The sequence below is a fragment of the Dermacentor silvarum genome, chromosome 7 (assembly GCF_013339745.2).
Source record: "Dermacentor silvarum isolate Dsil-2018 chromosome 7, BIME_Dsil_1.4, whole genome shotgun sequence".
Taxonomy (NCBI): domain Eukaryota; kingdom Metazoa; phylum Arthropoda; class Arachnida; order Ixodida; family Ixodidae; genus Dermacentor; species Dermacentor silvarum.
Window position 1 is genome coordinate 114,391,584 of NC_051160.1, and position 25,815 is coordinate 114,417,398.

The window sequence follows — 25,815 nt, forward strand, 5'->3', positions numbered from 1 at the left end:
TGAACGTGCGCCAAATAGACGGTGCACGAGCGTTCTTGCATTTTGCCCCAATCGGAATGCGATCGTCAGGACCGGGCTGGAAGCCGCAACCGTTGGCGCAACAGTGCAACGTCAACGCCACTGAGCTACCGGAACGGGTGGGGGACTGCATTGAACCAGCTGCGTAGTTGCAGAGTTGTCTCTAGCACGGCCTGCTATATACAGGGTGTTTCAGCGAACACTTTCAAAAATTCTTGAAGGTTGCCTGTGGCGAATAGCCCAATTCTAGTTAATGAGCTGGTCTACTCCAAGAGGCGGACATTACTTGCACAAAAAATGAAATGCATAATTGACTAATTAACAAAAAATTACAAATTAAGTTTTTAACTAATTACCTGATGGCCTATATTGCAATTTACAAATTGTAGCCGTGGAGTTCACAAGGCGTATCCACTTGGAACGAATTCTCGGGATGACACCAGTTTCGAGATATTAATTCCCGAACTTTGCGTAGAAATGCGCTGGCGTTCCAGTTAGGTTCTTACCGAAACGTCGCTTTATGCATTGAAGCACAAAATTAACTGGAACACCAATGCATTTCTCCGCAAAGTTCAGGAATTAATATCTCGAAACTGGTGTCATCCTGAGAATTTATTCTTATTGGATCCGCATTGCGAACTCCACGGCTACAATTTGTAAATTGCAGTAGGGGCCATCAGGTAGTTAGCTAAAAACCTAATGAGTGAATTTTTGTTAATGAGTCGATTATGCATTTCAATTGTTTGAGCAAGTAATGTCCGCCTCTTCGAGCAGACCAGCTCATTAACCAGAATTGGGTTATCTGCCACAGGCAACCTTAAATAAATTTTGAAAGTGTTCGCTGAAACACCCTGTATATCTGTCTCCTAATTGACGCGCAGAATCTAGGAGGTTAGTGACGCGTTGAACTTTATGGTCTGCATGTCTTTAGTTTACGAGCCGACTATTCTGCAATCTAAACTTCCTTATTTCTTGAGGCGGGGCCCTTGTAACGACATTTCTTTAACTTTTGCAAGTTTCATTATCGATGTTTTCTTGTGAAGTAACTATGTGCTATCATACCACCCGTGTCATGTGGTACTATTGTTACAATGGAGTTCATGCGCATTCCACAAGACTTAGAAATTCTCCTCTCTGACTTAGTGTCGGTGGCGCTCTTCTGCCGTGTGCGAGGTTCCGGGTTCAATTACAGGGCACGGATCGATGGGGGCGGAATAAAAAAAAAACGCTGTTTTACCGATTTCAAGGTGCCTCTTCAGACACCCCACGTTACCGCGTTCCGTTTCAGTGCCTGCGCATGGCTCCCGCCACAGTGGACACCGTGCTGGACAAGCTGTCCCGATGCCACGTGGTCATCTTCGTGTTCGCCTTTCTCCGAGGCCTTCCTGTCACGTGGAACATGATGATGCCGGTGTTTGTGTCGCCGTCAGCCGTCGAGTTCCGCTGCGCCGAGGCACTCAACGGGACTGTGGCGACAGCCAGCGGCGGCGGCCGCCAAATATGGACGAACAGCACGGCTCAATGTTTCACCTTAGATGGAACCAATGCCAGCAAACCATGCGAATCCTGGGTCTACGACCGCAGTGTATACGGCAAAACGGTCACTGAAGAGGTACGGTGCGTTACACAAAGATATCTCAATCTTATTCAGGCTGGGCAGGTCTGGTTTTGCTACGAATCCTACACCCTCCTGTTCCTTATCCCTTTTTTGTTTTGCATATTATTGTCCCCGTGGCGTCTTTGAAGTTCCAAGGCTTCTTGTAAGATTTGTATGTGCCTCGTCCGCTTGTGTACGAAATGAAATACACATTCATAATAAATGTCGCGTCGTATTCCTGCCTTGAGTACGACCGCGGTAGGCACCTGCGTGGCGAGATTGGCGCCTGTAGCATTGTTTTCAAGCACCCAGTTAGCCTCCAAAGTACAGCGCGCCTCTTGGAGCTGGAAAAAAAGGAAAAACAAGAAGAAACACGCTAAAGAAGAGATGACAATGTTTGTTTAACTTGTATTCTAGTGCTTTCACTTCGTTTTCCTATATAGGCGACTATCGAAGTCCCGTTCAAATGCCTGCTACTACTCGGGAATAAATATTTTCAAGTAAATTGGAGCACTCATAAACATCGTTCTTTCTCTCGTTAGCCCCCCGCTACGATTTTTTCCCCCAATAAAAAGCGTATGAGGTGCGCCGTGTTGATCTGGGTACGGTTTCTGCGACTGCACTTGAAAGGCGAAACTGAAACTGCCGTGTAGAGAGAGAGAGAGCCATTGTATCTTATTATACTTGGGCACTCTGATGCTTTACAGTATCACTTTGACGATTTGGAAGTCGTAAGCCTTGAATTACAATAAAAACAAATAAAGTGAAAAATACCGAGGGATTGTTCCTTTAAGGTGGCACTAAAAAAATTAGCTCCGGGGTCTTTACGTGTGAAAAGTACAACATGACAATGAGGCACGCCATAGTGGACGGCTCCGGGTTAATTTTGACCAGCTGAGGTTCGTGAACCCAATGCACGATGCAAAGACGTTATTGCATTTTGCTCCCATCGAAATGCGTCCACCGCGATTAGGATTCGTTCCCGCGCCTACGGGCTTAGCAGCTCAATGCCAAAGCCACTACACCATCACGGTCGGGTGGGGACACAAATAAGAAAAAAAATATTTGAGCTGTATTAGTAAATTACGCATTCGTATAGCAATCTGGCCACATACTCGGTAGGCCAGAAAGAAAAACGAAAAAAAAAAAAAAACAAGTACACAAACGACAGGTGCATAGGGACGCCGCCTTGATGTTCCCGGAATAACTCTCCATGACATCATGGGCTTTAACGGCATCTGTTCTGGCCTAGTAAACTTGTTACCGGTACAGATGGACTACATATCACAATAAGAGAGAGAGAGAGAGAGAGAGCGATAAACTTTATTACACAATGACTCTTAGTCCAAGCCGTCACTATTGGAGTCCATCTTTGTCGTAGGCTTTGGTGTTTAGTTTATTTGTTTGTATCTAATAATGTGTTTCATCTGGGCTACCAGCGGTGGCGATGGCGTAAGGCACAGCTCTTGCTGTGGAGCGGTTCAGCCCTCCCAGCTGTAGAGAGGGAGAGAGGGATCTTCGAGCGAATTAAAAAGCGTGAAGTAGAGAGTTGCCTAGGGCATTTCCAGTAGCCGCATTTATATATATGATTACGGTAGAAGCGTTGAAGCAATACAATAAAATGCACACAGATATTCTGCCGGATAAGTTGCTGAAATAGCTGAAACGGCGTGCGGTCGCGCCTGCCTGAATCCAATGTCGCCATCGCTCATGCTCGTAGTTATCACGAAAAATAATATAGTGATAGGGCTATATTACGGCTTTTCTAGTTGTGGCAAATTTACCACGCAGGAATAACGACTGCCTGCAAAAAAATTATTTTTCACGCGTTTTTCACGTCCCTAACGTACCGCCGCTGGCCATTTTCTTCTGTTTGTATGATTAAACAATGCGCGTGATGTCTACAAGGGGGCGCTGCTTTTCAGCTTGAAACTCCAGCGCTGGTTCGCCATACCGCCCCGCGTCGCTCATGTGCCAGTCGGTGCGGTGATCGATGCGATGCCGCAATGACTAAAAATAAATAAATATATCGCGAAATGAAAACACGTTAGAGCTGCGCTAAAATTTCGCATTTTGTGTATCGTAATCGTCGGTGAACATTTTGTTTCCGTTTTAATGGGATGCAATTGTTGTATTTTTAACGTAGCGTACTTTTAGGCCAGCGAGCAAATGCTGCGAAATTATCAAAACTAAACAGTAGGTCATATTTTCCTAAGATACCGCCGAAGTACAAGTGACGCCTTGTTATGCCTTGTTGTACTTGTGGGCTCGGCATTGTGCTTGCATCCCCATGCCCTAGCCGTTTTAAACGCAAGTCTTGCAAAGCACTTATCGCACAACTCTCGATAAACAGGTGATGGGTACGCGGCAGCTTATGCAGAAACTAAGGCCCGCAAAGTATATTTTAGGACGGGAAGAACCTTGTTGCCAAACTGCGTTCTGTTTCTAAACGGCACGCCCTTCTTTTGCAGTGTAACATGGTATGCAGCAACAGGTGGATGGTTTCTTCTTCCCAGAGCATCTACCTCGCTGGTGTGGTTGTCGGAACAGTGGCCGCATCCCACATTTCTGACTGGTGGGTAACAAATGCTAATTCTAAGATAGCCTCTTCTGCACGAGCAACACTATGGCTTCTAACGGAATAACTACGTCGTTGAACTTAAGTTAAGAGTACCAAGAAAAACTTTTGCCTCTCACATTTGCTTAATTCACAGGCGACGCTGTAACTGCGATATAGTGCGAGAATTCCTCGAATATACAACAATAATCAATTTTATCCTGTCTAATGCGAACCATTTCAAAACCCGCGGCAAAAGAATGTTGGCTTCCATGCCCAGTGTGTGATCACGCATATGATTTTCACATCAGCAAAATCGCAGGCAGTGGTCGCGTGGCACCACAAATCACCGAAGCATGGGTCAGTGTGCCTGGTGGGTTAATGGTCGCAAGCCAGGCGGTGATTGCGTATACGAAATCTGTGCGCGTTCATCGGCCATTCATTACTCTCATTCTGGACTTGCATACAACCAAGTTTCTTGTAAAATTATATCAGAACAAAATTGATGTGTGCATGAAATGAAGTAAATCTGTTGACGCAGCAAGTATAGAGCGACAATCCACTGAAGCGCTCTCATCAGCCCTCGGGTGGTGAGAGCACCGCAGTGGCAATTGCTCTATCTAAAATAGTCTTATATCAGCGACATTAGGGATTTTCTTAGGTCTAGAATGGGGACGAGAATTTGAGGCAGCATTCATAGGGGACCCGCGACCTTTGGCGGCCCGTGACTACCCAACTATGCTCGATGCGTCATCCGACTCCCAAGTTTCTGTGACCAGCTACATTTTATTCCTTTTCATGGAAAGAAGGCGTGACATTTTCCTTATTCCCCATTTGCCAATTTTATATGTTGAGCACAGGCACTGCATTAGGTTATCACATTGCAAGAGATAGAGAAATTGCCTGCAGCAGCTGCATTAATTGTGCGGAAAGAATTTGCGATATACAATCAGTCCCACTTTCAAGAAGCCGTTCCATGACTTCAGCCATCGACTTTTCTACGGCAGCTGCAATCTCTTCTGGAATGGTTGAATTCATGGCAGCAGGCTGCCGCACTACATCAGCGTAACGATGTGCTTACTTTACTGCAACCGTGACCTCTCTACGGGAGCAACGCCTCTTACCCGTTACCTCAAGAATTCGAACTTCCCGTGCTGGATAAGGACAGCGGAAGTAATTAGCTTGATAAGCTCTTCCCTATGGGCAACGCTTCTATGCGCGAGTGACGCACTTATTTGCCCCCATGTCCTTCACCACAGTTCAGTTTATTTCCTTAAAGGCCCCTTTATCAGGGGTGTTACAGAAGGGGTGGGGTACATCTTGCAGCGAATAATTCAGCGTGATAACCAATGGGATCACATGCCAAAAATGGTAGGTACACTGTGCAAACAAACACACGCGATAAAGGATGAATTCGTATAAGAAGTAATTATTTTGGCAGAACAGAATAAACATCGAAAATAGACAATTCAGCGTAATAATTAACAGATGCAGCAACGAGAACTATACTTGCAGCCACCTGTGCTGTGTCCCCCCAAAAAAAAAGACAACTACGGCATTGTAGCGGGCGCGATGCAAGAGCATCTGCAGGACAAGTTAGTGGCCAGAGTTCTCTTTCTGAGGGACTTGATGCGCCTGCAAACGTGGTGACCACAGATTCTGTGGGAGCACGTGCGATATCAGTCATGCGGTTGCACGGATAGATGGCGATAACACCTGCCGCAGAGAGCTTTCTAAAGCGATGCTTTATATGACTAGGCGAAATCGTATATGGCTAGGCGAAATCGTGTGTCTGCAGAAAACTATGATCTTCAGCATTGGCTCGAGCGTCGTCGCCTTCTTCCACAGCTGGCTCGTTGGCGCCCCTCGCGTTGCGCTCGTGCTCAGCACGCGCTCGTGCCACTGCTCCCGCCTTCGTCGTCGTCGTTTTCTTCCATAGCTGGCTGCGTTGTCGCTCATCATTCCAGCGTAGAATTTCGCTTCTTTTCTGTCGTCGAAATGGGGAGGCCACGTTTACGGGGGTATGAGCCATTAATCATCTTATGTAACGGACAGATTTAAGTTTGACGCAATTTAATTTCGAAGAATCGCAAGCGGCAATGGCGGGCGAATGCTGCTAACCACGCCGCCGCGCAAACTCGAGAAGACATCGAACGCAAGCGACTACGGCGGACTGCGGGCATCCAGTTAGTGACGCAGCCGAACGTGTGTGTACCTCATAATTGATAAATACTTTAATGAACCGTCGGGATTAGCCCAGTGATAAACACCGGGGCCGCACGTTTCAGCTTCGCTGGTTAACGAACTTAACGGAGTGGAAGGGCGGACGAATGTTTTCTATTGTTTCTGAAGGACTCAATGGAGAGTTCACATCACGTACTTGTTTCGTGCATGCCAGAAGACGCGGAACGAAAGCGTTCACTTTGACAGAACGAAACGAGGAAAGCTTTAGTAGATCTGCTACACATGCCTGGTCTGGCGATCTGCAGACGATGCCTCCTCGCCCACATTGGCGAACATCTGTGATATGCAGATAGTGATGACTCACAGCTTTAAGATCAGCCTGAGTTGCTTGGTGGTTGTTGAATTGAATTGAGCCGCCATTGAAAGGTACCAGCGCCACCGGAATGCTGCTGACTCCACTGCAAAAGAAGGTTTCTAGGGTTTTACATGACGAGGGCCAGAGAAGAGCTGACCAGGGGCAGCACTCCTGGCCAGGCAAGCTGTTCCTGATGAGGACGGGCTGACTGTCACAGTCAAAATAGTACAGCCTACTGTAGCTGATTGGAATCAAGTTTAAACTGCCCAACACTTAGCTGCCCAACACCACCCACAGCACTTACGTCACCGCCAGGTAGACCAGAGGAGACGCCACGTAGACCCAGGTAACCGATGGCACGGCTAAAACGGGCTTCCTGCAGTCCGTTCTGAAAGGACTCGTCGTCGTCTTCGTATTTATTATGGCGATAGCAATTATATGAACCCTGCAAGCCGATTTCTGGCCGTCGCCGTGAGGTTCCGTATAAATTCCAAGGGTGATAAAATCGTCGCCGCGCGCCGTATGCTGTATGTGCAAGTGAAAGCGCGCGAGGGACGTGCGCATTCACGGAGAGCGAACGCACGGCGGAGACCAAATGCAACGTATCCGTCGCGCGAAAGGCCGTGGGAGGATGAAAGCGAGGGAGAGGGGGCGCCTTGTGTTCGGGAACCAACTGCGCATTTAGCGACCCGGCGCAAGGGGATCTGGCGATTCAATCTCGCACGCGAAAGGAGGAAAGGGGGAAGGCAGCGCGGGAGGGAGGATCTGCGGCTTCTGCTCTGCCAGCAATTGCGTATTTCTACTTTGCGCGGCTGCGAGCGGTCGCGCGCACCTTGAAAGCGATCTGCATACAGCTCCTACCTTCGTATGCGCTGTGCTTTCGCCGCTCAGTTTCCGTTGAAGCAATATACCGCACGAACCTTCGCTTGCTGTTGATGACGCGCTTGCTGACGCCAGCGTTTTGACAGCGGTTGGTTGCGGTCATTGAGTGTGATCTATTCATGTTTGCTTGTGGGGGCTGACACCATGCTTGTTAGTTCAGTTAGTAAGCGAATGTGTCCAACTTTATACAGCCGATAAAACCACTATCCTTACTCCGTATAACTGTCTAATTTGCTATCGCAATCGATGCTTTGCCTTTCGGGCGAAACTGCGGCTCCTTTCTTTTTGTCACCGCGACCTTGCGAATGAAAGCGCTGAGCTCAAAGGGGAATGGAAAGTGAGTAAGGCATAGGTCAGCGAACTCACTTATGAGTCGACTCACTCAAACTTACCCTAACCCTCGAGTGTGCGGCTGGCTGTGTAGAATTTTGGTGAGTCTGAGTCCGAATGAGCCTTAGCAGAAAATGAATGTTCCGATTATTTTCTGACTACATGGTGAATTGGGAAAAGGGCATCGCTAAAATTGTTGCGACCGCGGCATCGTCGAAACTTAATTCAAGCGGTGCGCACCATACTGCTACGACTGTATTGAGAGAAAAAGACCTATTACGAAACTCCGCGACCGCCGTGTTATCGGCAGCACAACGCTCACATGTATACGCTGAACTTCCCCATTCCTTCACACACGCGCGCGCACGCACGCACGCACGCACTCGGCATTATCTTCACAATAACCCAGAAGTGGAACTAGCTTCGTATAGGCTGAAGGGCCAATGGGTCGAACTGAAGCGGGCCGGCCCGAACCGGATACGGGCCAGGCTTGAATACCCGGGCCGGGCTCGGGCGGGCCAACGCATGGTATTTTCGGGCTCGGGCTGGGACCAGGCGTGAAAATACGGGCCTTGCAGTGCTTTAGATTACCCACTGGTTCACCTTGGTGCTTTACCTCGCACTTCAATTGCTGCTTCTGAAATCAGCATGAATGAAAACAAGTAACAGCCTAAAGAACGGGACGTGTAGATGTAGATGTAGAGTCTAGATAGGAGTGACAAGTGCAGAGTCAGACTGTCCTGTTTCTCAGACATGTACCAACCAGCTCAAATTAGCACTTTATTGCAGCTTAAATCAGCCTAGTTACGGTTTCAGTCATTGCTTCTCTGTTATCTTCATCATCAAGTTCTAAAGCTGCATATTTGTTTGCGAGTGCCAGCCTGAATTCGTCTGTTTTTACCCTTACTGCGACTCAGTTGGCCTTTGTCTTCTTGAATAGTTTAGGTTTTTGACATATTTAGTGCAATCCTGGACCTCACTAACCTATGATCAGTGTTCTTTACCCTACCCCTGGTATGTACCATAGTATAAAAAAATCATCAATGCGCGGCGATCATCTCAAGTGCTGGTTCGCGTTGACGTGATATCTATACCTCCCGCTTCTTAGCCAATCCCCAGTTGTGTTTACGCGCCATAGTGTAGAAATCATAATTATTATCACCACGTGGCGAACATCTGAAAGTGCTAGTTGATGTTAGTACAAGAGGAATGAACGAGCGGTTGCTTTTTATGCCGTTTGCTTCGTATGTACTGCCGGTTGTCCTGTCACTGCTTATGACCATTTAGTGATCATACTATTCTAAATAGTTCCTGTGCATGCACCATATATTTCATTGTAATAAATGCTAAGACACGAAAAGACTAGATTGTGGCCTGATGGTTGAGCATAGGCCAGTTGCACTGGGGGGCCGAGGATTGAATCTCGCTGCCGGACGCGCTTCATTTTTTTTTAAATGAACGCGAATCTACTCGGCGAGAACCCCGACCGACCAACGGACGCAGGCGAAACCACGAAATGGTAGGAAAAGAAAGCTTCGCTTTAGAACTGTCCAGGATTCTGTCGCATCATTTTTGTGATTCTTGCGTTTTGAAGGCCGATTGCCATGTACTTACCAACATTCTGCTCTCACATTTTATCTATTTATCTAGCCACTCTTAGACACCTGTTTTCGTTAGAATAAGGAGCCCTCAGCTGCGCCGGCACAGATTGCTGTCGAAGTGCGCTACGGCGCGTCAATTCTCACTCCTGTTTGCGCAGGAATACCTAGCACATTTCATGAGGGGAAGGTATGCCTGTAGGATGAGCAGCTCTGTATACGCATTCTAACCGCTGTACTCAGAAGGTAGTGCGAAGCTTTGCTGAATGTGGTTGAGGAAGGCCTTTCTTCATATGAATCAGCCCTATGTTTAAGACGACAAACTGAATTTTTCGCGCGTATATCCTCGGAGCTTTAGATACTTTGGAAGAAATTCGATCAGCGTTTCTGTATTATACTGAGTTCAAGTAACAGTTCTATTTTTTATATAAACTGTTTGTCTATATTCTTTGACATTCTTTAAAATCTTTTGCCAATCTGCACAGGTACGGCCGCAAGAGGACAATACTGGGTGCAATAGTGCTCTCATTGGGTGCGAGTGTCACGACCGCCTTCTCGACCTCAGCCACCATGTACTACATCTTGCGGTTCGTTGTGGCCATGGGAGTCTCCGGATTCGCGGACGTCATTTACACTCTGAGTGAGAAATTTGCAGTTTTGATCACCAACATCATCATCTGCCTATATTTATGTCCACTGCAGGACGAAGTTTTGATTACCTCTACTAAATTCTTTAAATATCCTGAAGTACGATTTTACGAGAGTACAGTAAGCCTTATGGCGTACAAGCGCATACGGCAGTAGATTAGCCAGATATTTTTCTCAGGGGAGGGGCGCGCCCCCTGTTTTTCCCCACATCTAACTACCCGACAAGTAGTCTTGCCTTCCCAGCACTATCTTAGCCGGACTGTGATGTTTTTCTGCCACTTGAATATGGTTCCTGATGCCTTGAGGAACGCCGAAACTAAGTATATATGATAACCCCATTATGCAGGGCCTTCTCCTTCTGTTTACGTACGCGGCATTGTTTGGTACTCTGTGGCCATCGTTGGCCCTTGGGCCAGAAAATCCAAATATCATTATCACCATCATCTGCAACGCCGCATTTGGGAAGTGGCGCCTTCGACCGACTTTCATGCACTTCTTTTGCCGGTTGTCAGTCATGGAGACAGTGTCACCGCGGTTCCGCTACATGCCCACAATGACGTTGGACAATGGCTGGACGACGGGCATGTTGCTGCTGCCGTGGCTACACTACCTGACGCGGGAGTGGCGGGCCACCCAGCTGTACGCAGCGCTGCCGCTCGCTCCGCTGCTTGTGCTCGGCTGGTAGGTATGCACAGTCTCTGGCTGTATTTCGCTATATTTGGGCAACGTTATAATTGTGAAATTTATAATGGCAACTTCAAATCTTATTTTAAATAATTAAATGTTTCCATATTATTCTTTTATTACATTATGCTTCATCCACTCCGGTAACGCCGCCTGCCAAAATTCCCCCTTTTCACTTATTTTCCTAATCTGCACAGCATTGTTTAAGAAAAACCTTTTGTTGACAAAGATCGCGATTTTAGTGAATTTTCACCTAGATCAAGTGAATTTGACCTTGCTTAGCGTAAAGAGAAGCCGTTTCAGTAAATGTTTAGCTGTTTTTGAACGATGCCTAGTTGATTATTCCACTTCCCCAGCAAGCTGGATCCAAACACATTCAGCGATTCATGGACGGTCACTTTATGCATCTGCCGTGATGGCGTAGTGGCTTTGGGGTTGTGCTGCTTAGCCTACGTCGCGGAATCGAATCCCGGCCGCGGCGAAATGCAAAAACGCCCGTGTATACCGTGCATTGTGTGCTCGTTAAAGAAACACATGAGGTCAAAATTAAGCCGGAGTCTCCCAATTAAAAAAATTAATTATGGAGTTTAACGTGCCAAAACCACAATATGATTATGAGGCACACCGTAGTGGGGGACTCCGGTAATTTCGACCACCTGGGGTTCTTTAACGTGCACCTAAATCTAACTAAGTACACGGCGGGTGTTTTCGCATTTCGCCCCCATTGAAATGCGGCCGCCGTGGCCGGGATTCGATCCCGCGACCTCGTGCTCAGCAGCCCAACGCCATAGCCACTGAGCAACCACGGCGGGTGGAGTCCCCCAATGCGACGTTTGTCATAATGAAACTGTAATTGTAAAACCCTACAATTTAAGTTCTTACGGCCACTCTATGGTCTTGTTCGTGTGTTCTGTAGTTGCCGCTGCTTTTGTTCTGAATGTTTATGTTACTCCGACCTGGTGCCTCCTGGATTGTTCTCATGACGCTAGCGGTATGTACATAAGTAAATCAAGTTAATAAATTATTGCGAAAACAGCACCGCTCGAAGAAGCGCCATGCTCCGCTCCCGCAGACGATATTTTTCTGCAGTTGAAGAATAAACGCCAACGCCGTCAACATCTCCCGCTTGCTGTGCCAGACCTGTCTAATTTGTTTCGGCCATATCCCTAACTAACTCGAACAAGTCAAGTAGACCCTTGCTTAGAAAATAATTAAGTTGTTAACGATATAAAATGATTTCTGATGTCAATTTACGTGGCAGTGACATGGGTATTTCTTTAATGAACACAAATGTGAGAATTGCGCAGCTTCGCAAAGCACAGTGTCAATGCAAGAAGGGAAGCGAGGGTTAGACACAACGTTGGTTGCGCTTCACACTATAAGACGCAGCAAGGCATAAGGCGCTGCCTTGAGAAAGACATTACTGGAGCAAAAATTCGGGCGAGTTCGTTTAGCTATTTATATTTCTTACTGCCTAAGTTATTAGAGTAGGGGAATTTCAGAAATGTAAATACTTTGGTGCGCCAAGGACAGGAGCTTTTTTATGCACAGGTCATGTCACGTTACATTCAACATCACTCAAGAGGTAAACGCTCATCGCTTAAACAATTTATGCAGGAGCCGTCTCACGATTTATGCAGAAATCGTCTCACCTTAAGGCAATTAGCGTTTAAAAAAATATAGCGACACACCGTATTGCGACCGCATACCAGGAAGTGGCAATCTCGGTGCAAACCACAATGACGATTGATAGACACAGTATGTCTTGTAATCACTGTGCCCTAGTTGAAACTCTATTGTCACGTAGTAGTGACGGTGAAGAAAACAGTCGTAAAACTGTACGACGAAACTGGTTGTTTATTGGGCGAACCTGTGTCCACAAAAGCAGGGTACACTCAAAGCACAACGATAGCGGCGAACACAGTCTGCGATCGTCGAAAATCTGATCTGCGGTGAAACGCGCCGGCTTTTATACATGAGTCATCGAATGTTCCAGATTAATTCCTGGTACCCGTAGTGTCTTCCAGAAAGTTCTAGACAATTCGTGTCGGTCATACAATCAGATAACATAAGCGTCGGTGAAAACAGGCAACGGAAAGAAGCATCGATAACGTTCTAGAAACTTCCGATACAGGCGCGTCCTGCGCCGAGCGATAACGTTTAACATTTGTTAGCCGGTGGAAAGCGGCCACCGCTGAAAGATAAACTTGTATACGTGTCAATACCCTCCCCTTAAAAAGCATCGTCCCGATGCTACAAACAAGAAAGCGAAAACAAAACCACGCGTACAGAGAGAGAGAAAAAACAACAACAAACAATAACAAACTAACAAAGTACCGAAGTTCGTCAGCGGGCGTAGAAAGGCTTAAGACGCACCACGTGATGACTTCAGGTCGTGCCCGGCGCCGTTGTGATTGCGAAATACCGTCTGGCACGACCTCATAGTCCAGTGCGCCAATACATCGGATGATCTTATATGGTCCGAAATAGCGACGTAAGAGTTTCTCGCTAAGTCCTCGTCGGCGTAACGGAGTCCAGACCCAAACACGGTCTCCGGGCTGGTACTCGACGTAGCGTCGTCGAAGATTGTAGTGTCGGCTGTCGGTTCTCTGCTGGTTCTTGATGCGCAGGCGGACGAGCTGTCGACTTTCTTCGGCACGCTGCAAATAGGTGGCAACGTCGAGATTTTCTTCGTCGGTGACATCCGGTAGCATGGCGTCAAGCGTCTTTGCCGGTTTCCTTCTGTAGACCAGGTTGAACGGCGCCATGTGCGTCGTTTCTTGCATGGCCGTGTTGTATGCGAAGGTCACTTACGGAAGGATGGCATCCCATGTCTTGTGTGCGACGTCGACGTACATTGCCAGCATGTCGGCGATGGTCTTATTTAGGCGCTCGGTGAGGCCATTCGTCTGCGGGTGGTAGGCGGTGGTCCGGCGATGGCTTGTCTGGCTGTATCGCAGGATGGCTTGAGTTAGTTCAGCCGTGAAGGCCGTACCTGTGTCGGTGATGAGGACTTCTGGGGCACCGTTACGCAGGAGGATGTTCTCAACGAAGAATCAGGCTACCTCGGCAGCATCTGCCTTTGGGCAAGGCTTTTGTTTCGGCGTAGCGGGATGAGGTAGTCCGTAGCTACGATGATCCATTTATTCCCGGACGTCGACGTCGGAAAAGGCCTCAATAAGTCCATGCCGATCTGCTGGAACGGTCGGCGAGGTGGCTCGATCGGCTGTAGAAGTACGGCTGGTCTTGTCGGCGGTGTTTTGCGTCGCTGACAGTCTCGGCATGCTAACAGCGCCCGACAGATGGCGGTACGGTGCGCGCTGCAGCTGATTTTGGTAAAGTGCCGTAGACCGTTCGGGCATTCCGCGACGTCGCATGGAAGTGGAATTCTCTGCTACTTGCAGTTAGTGCGAGGTTCGCGAGCCAGAAAAACAAGCGCAACACTACACGATAACAGAAAAACTGAAACGCAAAAGTGCGGGCGGCGCAGAGTCGAGCGAACACGAAACCTTTTGACCGCCCGCGTCGTTGTCGACGGTGTAATGTCAGTTAGTTCTTTTTTGTAAAAGGGAAATAGAACTGGTGAAGTAGTATTTTCTTTCTTCTTATAATACAGTACAATGATGTTTTTATAACGAGTGGTTCAGTACTAGTGACAGAATTTAAATGAGGAGTGCCTTCGTCATCGGGCGAGTACTTGAATGTCCCGGGGGAGTCGCCTAATCGTGTCCTGCATTTACCTTAATTTCTCTATTACTAAGGCTCTGCTCGCGATAATATTGACGCTTTAGAGATACTCGAGTAATGGGCGACGTCGGCAGAGAGGCGAGGCCAGTAGTATTTTTCTTGTATCCTCGCGAGCGTGCGGGAAAAACCGAGGTGTCCAGCCGTTGGGTCGTCATGGAGAGCTTGCAGAACCTCTGGACGCAATGCTGAGGGTACCACGAGGAGGTAGCTTGGCTCGGAGAGGCTAGTCTCGAGGAGAACGTCGTTTTCCAAGAAAAACGACGCCAGTCCTCGCCTGAACACCTTCGGCACAATGACGGTCTTCCCTTCCAGGTAGTGTAGAAGGCTCCTTAGTTCCGGGTCGGCTCGCTGTTGTTCAGCGAATTCGTCGGCACTGATGGGTCCCAAGAAAGTGTCGTCATCCTGGTCGTCCTGTGGCGGCGTTTCGACGGGGGCGCGAGACAAGCAGTCGGCGTCAGAGTGCAGTCAGAAGAAAACAGTCGTAAAACTGTGTACGACGAAACTGGTTGTTTATTGGGCGGACCTGTGCCCACAAAAGCAAGGTACACTCAAAGCACAACGATAGCGGCGAACACAGTCGGCGATCGTCGAAAATCTGATCTGCGGTGAAACGCGCCGGCTTTTATACGTGAGTCATCGAATGTTTCAGATTAATCCCTGGTACCCGTAGTGTCTTCCAAAAAGTTCTAGACAATTCGCGTCGGTCGTACAATCAGATAACAAAAGCGTCGGTGAAAACAGGCAACAGAAAGAAACATCGATAACGTTCTAGAAACTTCCGATACAGGAGCGTCCTGCGCCGAGCGATAACGTTTAACATTTGTTAGCCGGTGGAAAGCGGCCACCGGTGAAAGATAAACATGTATACGTGTCACTATGGTGACCCTAGTGTCCTGGCTGCACATTCGTTGCAGTGGCTGTCGATCAAGCAGCCGCGCTCGACGCGGATATTTCTGTTGTGGATGCAGCGCGATTGATTTAGTATAGTACTTATTTAAGGCTACGTACCTCTTGTGTCACCTTAGAACATCCATTCCATGGGTATGGCCAGTAATGAGTACATACCAATGTTACATAGGCAGTCCCGAAGTTGTCTGTTCGGGCTACTACCCAGTGAACCAAGTTGTCTACGATGCCAGTCAGCAGCAAGTTGTCTATTCTGCCACATACCCAGTGGCCAATCTTGTCTCCTCGATAAAACAGCACCCAGCACATGCCTCGCGGCCAAGCTAGTAGACCACATGCGTCACTAGGCGAAAGGTTAGATACAAACGTATACCGGGGAGCGGGTAAAGTCTCCGAAGAATGCTAATCGCATTAAAATTAACAGTGCATACTTACCGTTGGAGAAATTCTGCTGAAACATGCCTAATTGACAAAAACCTAACATTACAAAACACTTTTGAATAATAACAAAGAGCATTTCGGAATAATCAAAACAACAACAACAATAATAATTTATGGGGAACTGCAGAAAGTGTTTCATCACATCGGAAATTTCATATTGACATGAACTTTGCGTCACAAGTACCGGAAGACTATTTCACTGCTAGGGGAACAGTTCTTTAGCTTTACAAGGCTAACATTTCTCTAAAGTTTCGAGTTCCTCACACTACTGAGACTCGTTCTTGATGTATAAACATACAGCGGAAAAACAGACTTCCTACGAGCGGCGTTACAAACGAACCTGATCATACACTAATAATACTTCAAGAAACCCAGAAAAGTACTGTCCGCCGGTGAACAGATAGCACGCGGCCATGATGAACTACGTTATGAAATGTTGGTTCACCTCTCAGACGCTGCCGTAGAGGCACTTGTCCAATACTTCACCAAAATACGGGTATCAGAAAAAATACCACAGGCTTGGAAAAAGTCAGGATTGTACCGTTTCTGAAAACTGTACCGTTTCTGAAACCGCCCCTGATAGTTATAGTTCCATAGCTCTCACAAGTTGTCTCGCAAGATCATTTGAAAGTGTCCTGAACATTAGGCTGACGTTTATACTCTAATCACGTCAACTCTTTGACATCCACCAGTGTGGATTAAAAAAAAAAGCTTTTTCAACAACTGATCATCTTGTCCGCCTAGACAACACAGTCCAAGAAGCGTTCGTACACAAACAACACTGTCTGGCAGTCTTTCATATGGAGAAGGCTTACGATACCACCTGGAGGTTTGGGATTCTCCAGGACCTAGCAGACCTTGGTACCCGCGGTAGGATGCTGAACTGTCTGAAGGATGTCCTGTCAGACCGTTAATCTCACGTACGCCTGGGTGCAACTCACTCGAAGAACTTCGTCCACGAGAATGGAGTGCCGCACGGTTGTTTTTTAAGTACGGCACTCTTCATTGTAAAAATTAACTGCATAGCAACAATCAGTCCAATGTCCATAACGTATTCTGTATATCTCGATGACCTTCAAATGGCATGCACATCCTTAAGCTTTCCAACATGTGAGAGACAGATTACATTAAACAAACTCGCAATCTGGGCAGACAGAAATTGACGTAAGTGTTCTGCAGAAAAAAAAAACAGTTGTTCTTTTCTCATTCAACACAGGCCTACAGGTTGACCCCACCCTGCACCTAAACGAAACCGTATTTCCAGTAAAGAAAGAACAACAAAGTTGCAGTTTCGCCCGAAAGGTGAAGCATCAATTGCGATAGCAAATTCGTAGAGAGCTATACGGAGTAAGGATAGTAGTTTTATCGGCTACATAAACTTGGACGCATTCGCTTACTAACTGAATTAACAAGCATGGTGTCAGCGCGCACAACCAAACATGAATAGATCCCACTCGATGACCGCAGACAACCACTGTCAAAACTCTGACGTGAGCAAGCGTGGTGGCAGCAGTGAGCGAAAGTTGGTGCGGTCTATCGCTTGAACGGAAATTGAGCCGCAAAAGCACAGCGCATAGAGAGGTAAGAGCTGTGTGGAGATCGCTTTGAAGATACGGTGCGCGCGACAGAATGCAGCCGCGCAAAGGACAAGTACGCAGTTGCCGGCAGAGTAGAAGCCGCACGCCCTCCCTCCCGCACTGCCCTCCCGCTTTCGTCCTTTCGCGTGGGAGATTGAGTTTCCAGTTCCCCCTGCGTGCGGTCGTAAGATACGCATTTGGTGCCGCAGCTAAAGGTCGCCTCCCCTCCCGTCCCCCCCACTGCCTTTCGCACGACGGAAGAAGGCTGCGTTTGCTCTCCGTCGCCTTTCGCACGACGGAAGAAGGCGCGTTTGCTTTCCGCCGTGCGTTCGCTCTCCGTGAAAGCGCGCGTCCCTCGCGCGCTTTCACTCGCACATACAGCATACGGCGCGCGGCGACAATTTTATTCGCATAACTTTCGACAAAAAGCTCACATTCCATTCTTACCGCACATGAACACCCTCAAAAAGAAAGCTTCCCAGTCAGTGAATATACTCAAAGTACAGTCACGAAAACACTTTGAGTCTGGTAGAACATGCCTTCTGCACATTTATCGCTTTGGTACGTTGCTCCTTAGATTATGGTTGTATACTGCATGGTTCAGCACGACCGTCGTACATCAAGAAGTTAGATTCAGTACATAACTCAGGCTTGCGTCTTTCATGCGGCGCATACAGAACGTTTCCTATAACCAGCCTTTATGTAGAAACAAGTGAACCCCCGCTAGAAAGTAGAAGAGCCGTCTGACCTGTGCATATATTCTTCAGGTACGATCTCTACCAAAACACACCTGCTATCCACTTAAAACAAAATGTTCTTTAAGAATAATAATCATCATCAGCCTATATTCATGTCCACTGCAGTACGAAGGCCTCTCCCTGCGATCTCCAATTACCCCTGCCTTTAGCTAGCTAAGTCGAACTTGCGCCTGCAAATTCGCTAACTTCATCATCCCACCTAGTTTTCTGCCATGCTCGAATACGCTTCCCTTCTCTAGGTATCCATTCAGTATCTCTAAAGGTCCACCGGTTATGCATCCCACGCATTACATGGCCTGCCCAGCTCTATTTTTTTTCTTAATGTCAATTAGAACATCGGCTATCCCCGTTCGCTCTGATTCACACCGCTCTCTTGCTGTCTCTTAACGTTAGGTTTAACATTTTCGTTCCATCGCTCTTAGTGCGGTACTTGTTAATTTAACAGAACAATATTCAACAACAAACCACAAACTACTTGGCCACTTCTCTTGCGATTTGAAGAGACGTGTCAGAATCTTGGCATAGTGGACACATTACCTGGCACTGTCTACAGACGATCCACTACCCCCGTGGTTCAACTTTCCCGCAGCCAGCGATCTCACTAACACAGTTCCGTAAAGCACAAACTCCACCACAGTACATTATTCAGGAATTCCTTACACTAGAGGCAAAATACAGCAGTTTCACGGTTTTTTATACCGTTGGTTCGAAAACGACTGGCCATGTTGGAAGTTTAGTGGTCCAAGGGAACTGGGAAGAAACAGCAAGACTTACGCAGTGTACATCCATCTACACTGCTGAATGTTACGCCATTTCTATAGCTGTAGAATGAAGTGTAAAGGAGAACCTCACAAATAGCATCATATACACAGACGACTTAAGTGTATTCACAATTCTTCACTCCAGAAATGCAGTCACACCGCTATTGGGGGACATTATGCAAAATATAATCAAAGCCACCACACAAGGACAGGTCATTAAATTATGATGGGTTCTGAGCCACATCGGAATTTGTGGCAATGAGAGAGCAGATGAATGCGCGGCACAAACAAATCTAGAAAATAAATATACCTCCTAAAGACTGCATCAAATTAATACATTGTAAACTAAGGGGAAAATGGCAGTCCGCTTGGAGCAATGAAATAAATAACAAGCTGCACTTGGTAAATCCCGCGTTAGGGGAATGGAAATCTTGCACACACCAGGAACGTTTTAAAGTGATTCTATGCCGTCTTCGCATAGGCCAAACACACCTCACAAACAACTTCATGCTAACAAAGCAAGACAAGCCCCATTGTGAAACATGTGGCGATGAACTAACGGTAAATGACGTCTTATTTTCAGGCAGAAAACTTGAAACACTGACAAAAAATATTTTATACCAGTTTACAATGAACACATTTTTTTCACCCAGCTTTGTGTTTAGGCGAACATGCGCTTGTTGATATGTCACATGTGTATAGCTTTTTAAGGGAAGCAGATGCTCTCGGAAAGTTCTAAATTCGTACCGTGTGCTTCGCTACATATTGTGGTGCACCTCATCCACCTTCTCCTCTCTGAGAAAAAGGCCCATGTCTTTTGTTAAGTTGTAGGGACCCTCGGGGCTCTTGTCCAGACAAGGGACTCGCTGAGGTGACCCAACTTTTGAAGGAATTTATACCTTATGTTTGGCGCATGTTAGCCATAATGTCTTATGTGTCATTAATAGAGACCGGATTTTAGGCAATGCCTTTTTTGTTTCTTGCGCTCCTATCGCCCCACTTTGATATATGAGCATGAATTAGAGGTTAAGAAGGGCTTTTATAGCGTTTTTATAGTGCCTATAATTGCCTATTTTGGCGTTTGTGCCTAAACGCCTATAAATGTCTATAGATGCCTATTTTCAATATCGGCGCCTATATGAACACTATCTAGCCTTAAGTTTCGCTTTCGAGCGCAGTTAGAGACCGTTATTCGTGTTACCGGGCAACATTGACTGTTCGGAACTCTATGGGGTTCAACCTAGCCTTTTAGTTCAACCACAACTCCCGGAAAACAACTGCTAGCAGCATTGAAATGGGACGTGCCGGCCAGCATACGCCGCCGCGCTGACATTGCGCGAGCGGTTGGCGAATGGGAAACCGCGGAGAGCCGTCAGGGGAAAGGAGAGAGAGAGAGTAAACTTTAATGGGGAAAGGCAAAAAAACAAAACAAAAGTGAAGTGCAAAAGAAGAAAGAAAAATGTGATGTGCACGCGGCTTTTGTTTTGTTTGTAATTTACTTCTAAGATGTTCACCGCCGTCGGGCGTTCCTTCTCAGCGTATGAGATCATTCTCAGTGACAAGAGGCACAATTTTGAATAAAAAAATCTGGAGATGGTGGTAGTTTGCGATTGTTTCCACAATTTTCACAGTGATTCTTAGACTACGTTCGGCGTGCTCTTCAAACATATTTCTTCATACATGTGCACTTCAAATGGGCGGAAGTGTATTTGGCAGTGTTGGGACGTCTTGCCTGTACAATTCGGATAATGTCATTGTATATGAGAAAATTGCCAAGAGTTGTACCTAACAGTCCTCATGTAAGAACATGCTAATTTCTTAATAAATCGTAGTCTCTCTTGCATTTATTTGCATGTTTTTGTTGTGTCTTAATTTAGATGCGTCAGGCAGACATAAAGTATCGCTTTTTTAATCAATATTCCCAGCTTTCAAGTATTCATTTTCATGCCTGTTTCACTATATGCGACGCTCGAGTACAGTGGCATTAGACATGAATATGAGCAGTGTCCTTATGGAATTAAGCCAATTGTTCAGCAGTTTTATGGGACAATTTCACGGCTATGTTCAACTGCTGGCGCCTTTGTGCCATCATAGACAATAACATTTCTTGTTTTCCTATCGTAGATATAGGCCGCGCACGTCTTGGTTTGAAATTATTTGCATTTATGTAAAAATTTATTGTGCCTATATTTACGACGTTGGAAGCGTGAACTTTGTTTTGCCTGCCTATTTTTGGCGCCTAAAACTCGTTTTTTATTGCCTAAAGATCCGGCCTCTATAGTCATTAAACCCAACAACAACGACAGCAGCAAGCACATGCTAGTACAGTCAAATAATAATTTAAAAAAAGGTTCCTTATACGCCTGATATTGCTGTTCCAAATTTATGGTGATAAAATACGAGACTCGGACTGCTTCAGAGGCTTTAGTGTGTGTGGCGGAGGGTGGGGGCTTTGTGAGAAGTGGTTATTCATGATTTAATAACAGTGTCTCAAAGACGGACGCAGCAAGTGAAGAGACATACATAACGCTGACTTCCAACTAATTGTTTTTTTATTTGTCAGAGGGCTTACATTTACAGTAGAGAAAGAACACAGAGTATACATTCTACATCATGTTCAGAGAACCACCGAGGCCATCGCCTACATCTAACCAGGCAAATATCATTTCTATCCATGGTGTGAACTGTGTCCTTTGTGCTTTTCTCGACTGTCAGTATGCTCTTATCCTCGAGGGGCCGTTGGCAGTTACGTATAGACGCTGACCAGCCCTATAGTATACGAACACCGAGCCGGCAAACAGCGAGACCGGAGTTTAACCGCGCAGAGCAGTTTTTTACCAGAGTCTCCGAGGTGGCTGATGGCCATGGGCCGGTTCCCGGCCGCCAAGAAAGTGGTCATGAAGTTCGCTGGCAACGCCCCTGAGCACGTAATTGACGACATAATCGAGGAGGCCAAGCGCAAGAAGGCTGCGGTGAGTCATTGCATGTGTGCGAATGAGGCGTATTCCTTTCTGCCGTGCTCGTGTCGTCCACTTGTTTCTTCGTCCCTTTTGTCAGCGCCGAGTTTTTTTTTTACAATCAATAAACATAGCCAACTGGCCCACTTTGCAGACCTAAGTTTTCCCTCTTCCGTGGACACACCACGCAGGGTGATGGGCAGTGACTGCAGTACGCGTCAATGCACCAGTTGTTGACGGTTGTAACCTGTCAACAAACGGCTTTCACCGACATACGTTAGTATTTCAATTGCCATTATTAGGGTGCTTCATGCACGTTCCGGGAGGTGGGGGGGGGGGGGGGGGGGGGGGGGGGGGCTGTCCGCCTGTCTGATTGTCCAATGTATGTTTTTCCGCGAACTGGGGTAACTCGGTAGTTCATGGTCTAGCCGTTAGAGCATCGCACTGCTGTGATGAGAGAACCGGGTTGGAAATCGATCGTCGGGCCAATTTGGTCACGGGCTTGAGACATTGCGCATGTGCCGCTCAACAGTTATCCCGTTTCCTCGTTTCACGCCAGCCTGTACTCCTTGCAGAAGAAGGAAGGAAGGTGGAAAGTAAGAGGCGAAAGGCAGAGAGGTTAACCAGGTTGAGTGTCCGGTTGAGAGCTTAGTTAATGGTCTATTTGGGTAGCGCATTTGGCTGCTGTGCTGATCGAATAAAAGGAAACGCTGGACCAACTGCTCGTTGAGTGTGTGGCACTGAGTATTTGCCGCCGTTAAATGAGACTCCTTTATCCCAACTTGCAGCATTTGGGTATGTTCCACTTGGTCTGCGCCGCTCTTCAGTGATCCTCACGCCAAAATGAAACACTCGGTGCGCGCCACACGGTTGTGGAGCTGTGTAATGAATATCACTGAGGCCAACTTGGGTAACTATGTGCTACTTAATTTGTACCACTGCTCAATAGCAAAGAAGTCACTTAAAATTTATCTGGTGCGGGGCGGTATCGAACCGGCGTCTTATACAATGAGACAAGCTTGTCAGACAAACGTGCCGCTACAATTATATTTACCCAAAGGTCACCCGAGGGCTTCGCGGTGGCGCCGCTGCATGCAGGGCTGCAGGCACGCCCCATGAACAACGCGTCCTCGCGGTGGTCGTAGACATTCATGGTGAGATGAGTTATGCAGGAATTCTTGCAATTTGCGCATGATAACCCTATATAATATGTAAATTGCCGACGCCGCCCGACTTTTGCTATTATGTTTCGTTCTAATATAGGCTGCAAACATAAAATTTCATTGCATTGACATGAAAGCTATTATGTGTACCAAACAGGCATATATGTAAATGGTAGGCTACAGGAATAAGCGAGTGGATGGAGAAACGGAACAGTTCTTACGTCAGAAATTTTGCGTAGTTTCTTCGTCCCTTAGATACAAACCTAATTGCTCTCAATTTACGGGAAACAATTCGCCCTATACAATAGCAGAGAAGGTCATTGTTCCGAGTCGTCCGGGAAGCCTTAAAAAAAAAAAAAAATGCTAGCACGAAAGTGCTAGGACTTCGTCCTTTCTATTTGGAGGAGTTGGACATCACCTTGGAGGAATGGGACACGCTACGTATGGCTCTAAAATGTGCATTTTGAGGATTATTTTTATCGACTGATCAGGCCTCCCGCTTTACCTTCAGAGCAGTAAGAAAAACGCTGGTAGTTCCTTATTTGTTGCTGTAGAAAATATGACGTTCTCTTCTCCGCTCTTTACGACGAAGCGGCCACAGATTATAGTGGAATGTATATGTACGGTGGCGCTCTCTTGACCCCCCCCCCTCTCCTCACAGCAGTAAAATGAAAGCGTAACCAGGTGGCTTTTTTAGCTTTCCTGAAATAGTACTTGCTGACTCCTCGCGAAGGAGCAAAGAGTTCTTGGCTAAAGCCTGGACGAATTGTCCAGTCTAATCATTGAAGCATGCATGAGCGAGTCACCGCTTTCATCATCAACTAGAGTGTTATAATTTTAAAGGCGAAGATTTTATTCGGAAACGTCGTCGGGTTTCGTGAGCGTGAGTGCTGCGGCCTGCCTGTTCTCTTGCCAAATAGGCCAACCAATCACAGCGGAGTACGCGCGCCGCTGGATTCATTGCACCACCACCAGATATTGATGGCACTAGCATCCATCCACAGCAGAGGCTGCGCCGGCCGTGTGGGGGTGAGAATAAAAAAGAAACCAGAGAGCTCGCCTTCGCACATCCGCAGCTGCACGGTAATGAGGAAGTAAACGCTTCGTGCGGATAGAATTGATTCGAATTGCGCTACGTACGTGTGTGTGTGTGTGTGTGTGTGTGTGTGTGTTGTGTGTGTGTGTGTGTGGTGTGTGTGTGTGTGTGTGTGTGTGTGTGTGTGTGTGTGTGTGTGTGGTGTGTGTGTGTTGTGTGGTGTGTGTGTGTGTGTTGTGTGTGTGTGTGTGGTGTGTGTGTTGTGTGTGTGTGTGCGCCGCGTGCGTGCGCGTGCGTGCGTGCGTGCGGTGCGTGTGTGCGTGCGTGCGTGCGTGCGTGCGTGCGTGCCTGGTTCGACTCTTTATGCGCTCACACAAATAGTCGCTGTATATAGAGTACATCTCGTTGGATCTGTTGCTATTTTACTCATATAAATGATGGATCTTTTTTGGGTGATTTTGTTTCTGTCAGTCTCTTCGGAGCCAACGAATCGCTGAGAGGTGTAGGCAGAGCGTTTGATTCCAGAAATACGACGTAGAAAGACGTTTTGTATCGGTGTGTCCCGCTATTGTGTCCGCGTCGGGTACTCTGCGCCTCACCTCTGTACAGACCACCAGCCCATGGTATAGAATCTGAACTGCTAAAATTTAAACACTTCGTTGTCCTGATCTCTTTGCAGGCTCAAACATGAGCAGAGCAAGCCTCGCTGACTTGTTCTCTACAAAGGTGTGGGCCAGCAAACGGCGCTGTTCAGCTTCGAGATGTGAGTCCACCATCCGCAATATCCTATGGGTCTGCTTTTTGGGGTAGGGTTGGTTTATCCCAAGCCATCGTGTATGATAGCGGAATTGAACGGACTGAACAGTACCAAGCCTCACCAGCAGCGTTCAAAAGGAAGCGTGAAGAAAATACCACAGTTGAAAGTATGACAAATGAAACTACGCTAACTGAATGACGAAAAAAATCTAAAACTGAAAAAAAAATAGCCTAGCTTGCACTGGAGGCGCAATGCTAAAGAGACAGTGGATCTGATGGGCGCCTAGCTAGTCCCGGCCTTTGGGCTAAGGTAAGCACTACCAAGTCAACCTCAGAATTTTCCGGCATTTATTGATTGATTATGGATTAGCTATAGATTGGCTATCGCAAGGTTTTGGCCACGTATTTGTGCTAGGCTAAGCATACGAAATCATCCCCAGCATTTCCCGGAATGTATTGATTGTTTGTCGATTATCGATGAGCTATTATCGGCTATCGATTGGCTATTGCAAGGTATTGGCCATGTATTTGGGCGAGGCTTAGCACTACCAAATCATCCTAAGTAAGTGCAAAATTTATTGAATATTGATCGATTATCGATTAGTTATTGATTGGCTATCGATTGGCTATCGCAAGATATTGGCCACATATTTGAGCTAGGCTAAGCACTACCATGTCATTCCTAGCATTTTCGGGAATTTTCCGGATTATTTATTGATTGGCTATCGTAAGTTATCAATGTCTGACTAAGCTTAAGTAGTCCCAACCATGCTTTGCTAGACTTAGCCAGGCTCAGCTTCGCTAGTTCACAGGGGTATGTGCCATTGCGCTTGGCCCCTTTCTACACCACCGCCAGGATC

General features: G+C 46.9%; 1 protein-coding gene across 1 annotated transcript; it reads left to right on the forward strand.

Annotated features, from left to right (window-relative positions):
• Positions 1-1,285: 1,285 nt before the first annotated feature.
• Positions 1,286-24,890, forward strand: LOC119459086 (solute carrier family 22 member 7). Its single transcript, XM_049671575.1, has 6 exons — positions 1,286-1,630; positions 4,087-4,190; positions 10,007-10,161; positions 10,682-10,850; positions 21,874-22,015; positions 24,879-24,890. Exons 1-6 carry the CDS (start codon positions 1,316-1,318, stop codon positions 24,888-24,890), a joined length of 897 nt encoding a protein of 298 aa, XP_049527532.1. The 5' UTR covers positions 1,286-1,315.
• The last annotated feature ends 925 nt before the right edge of the window (positions 24,891-25,815 follow it).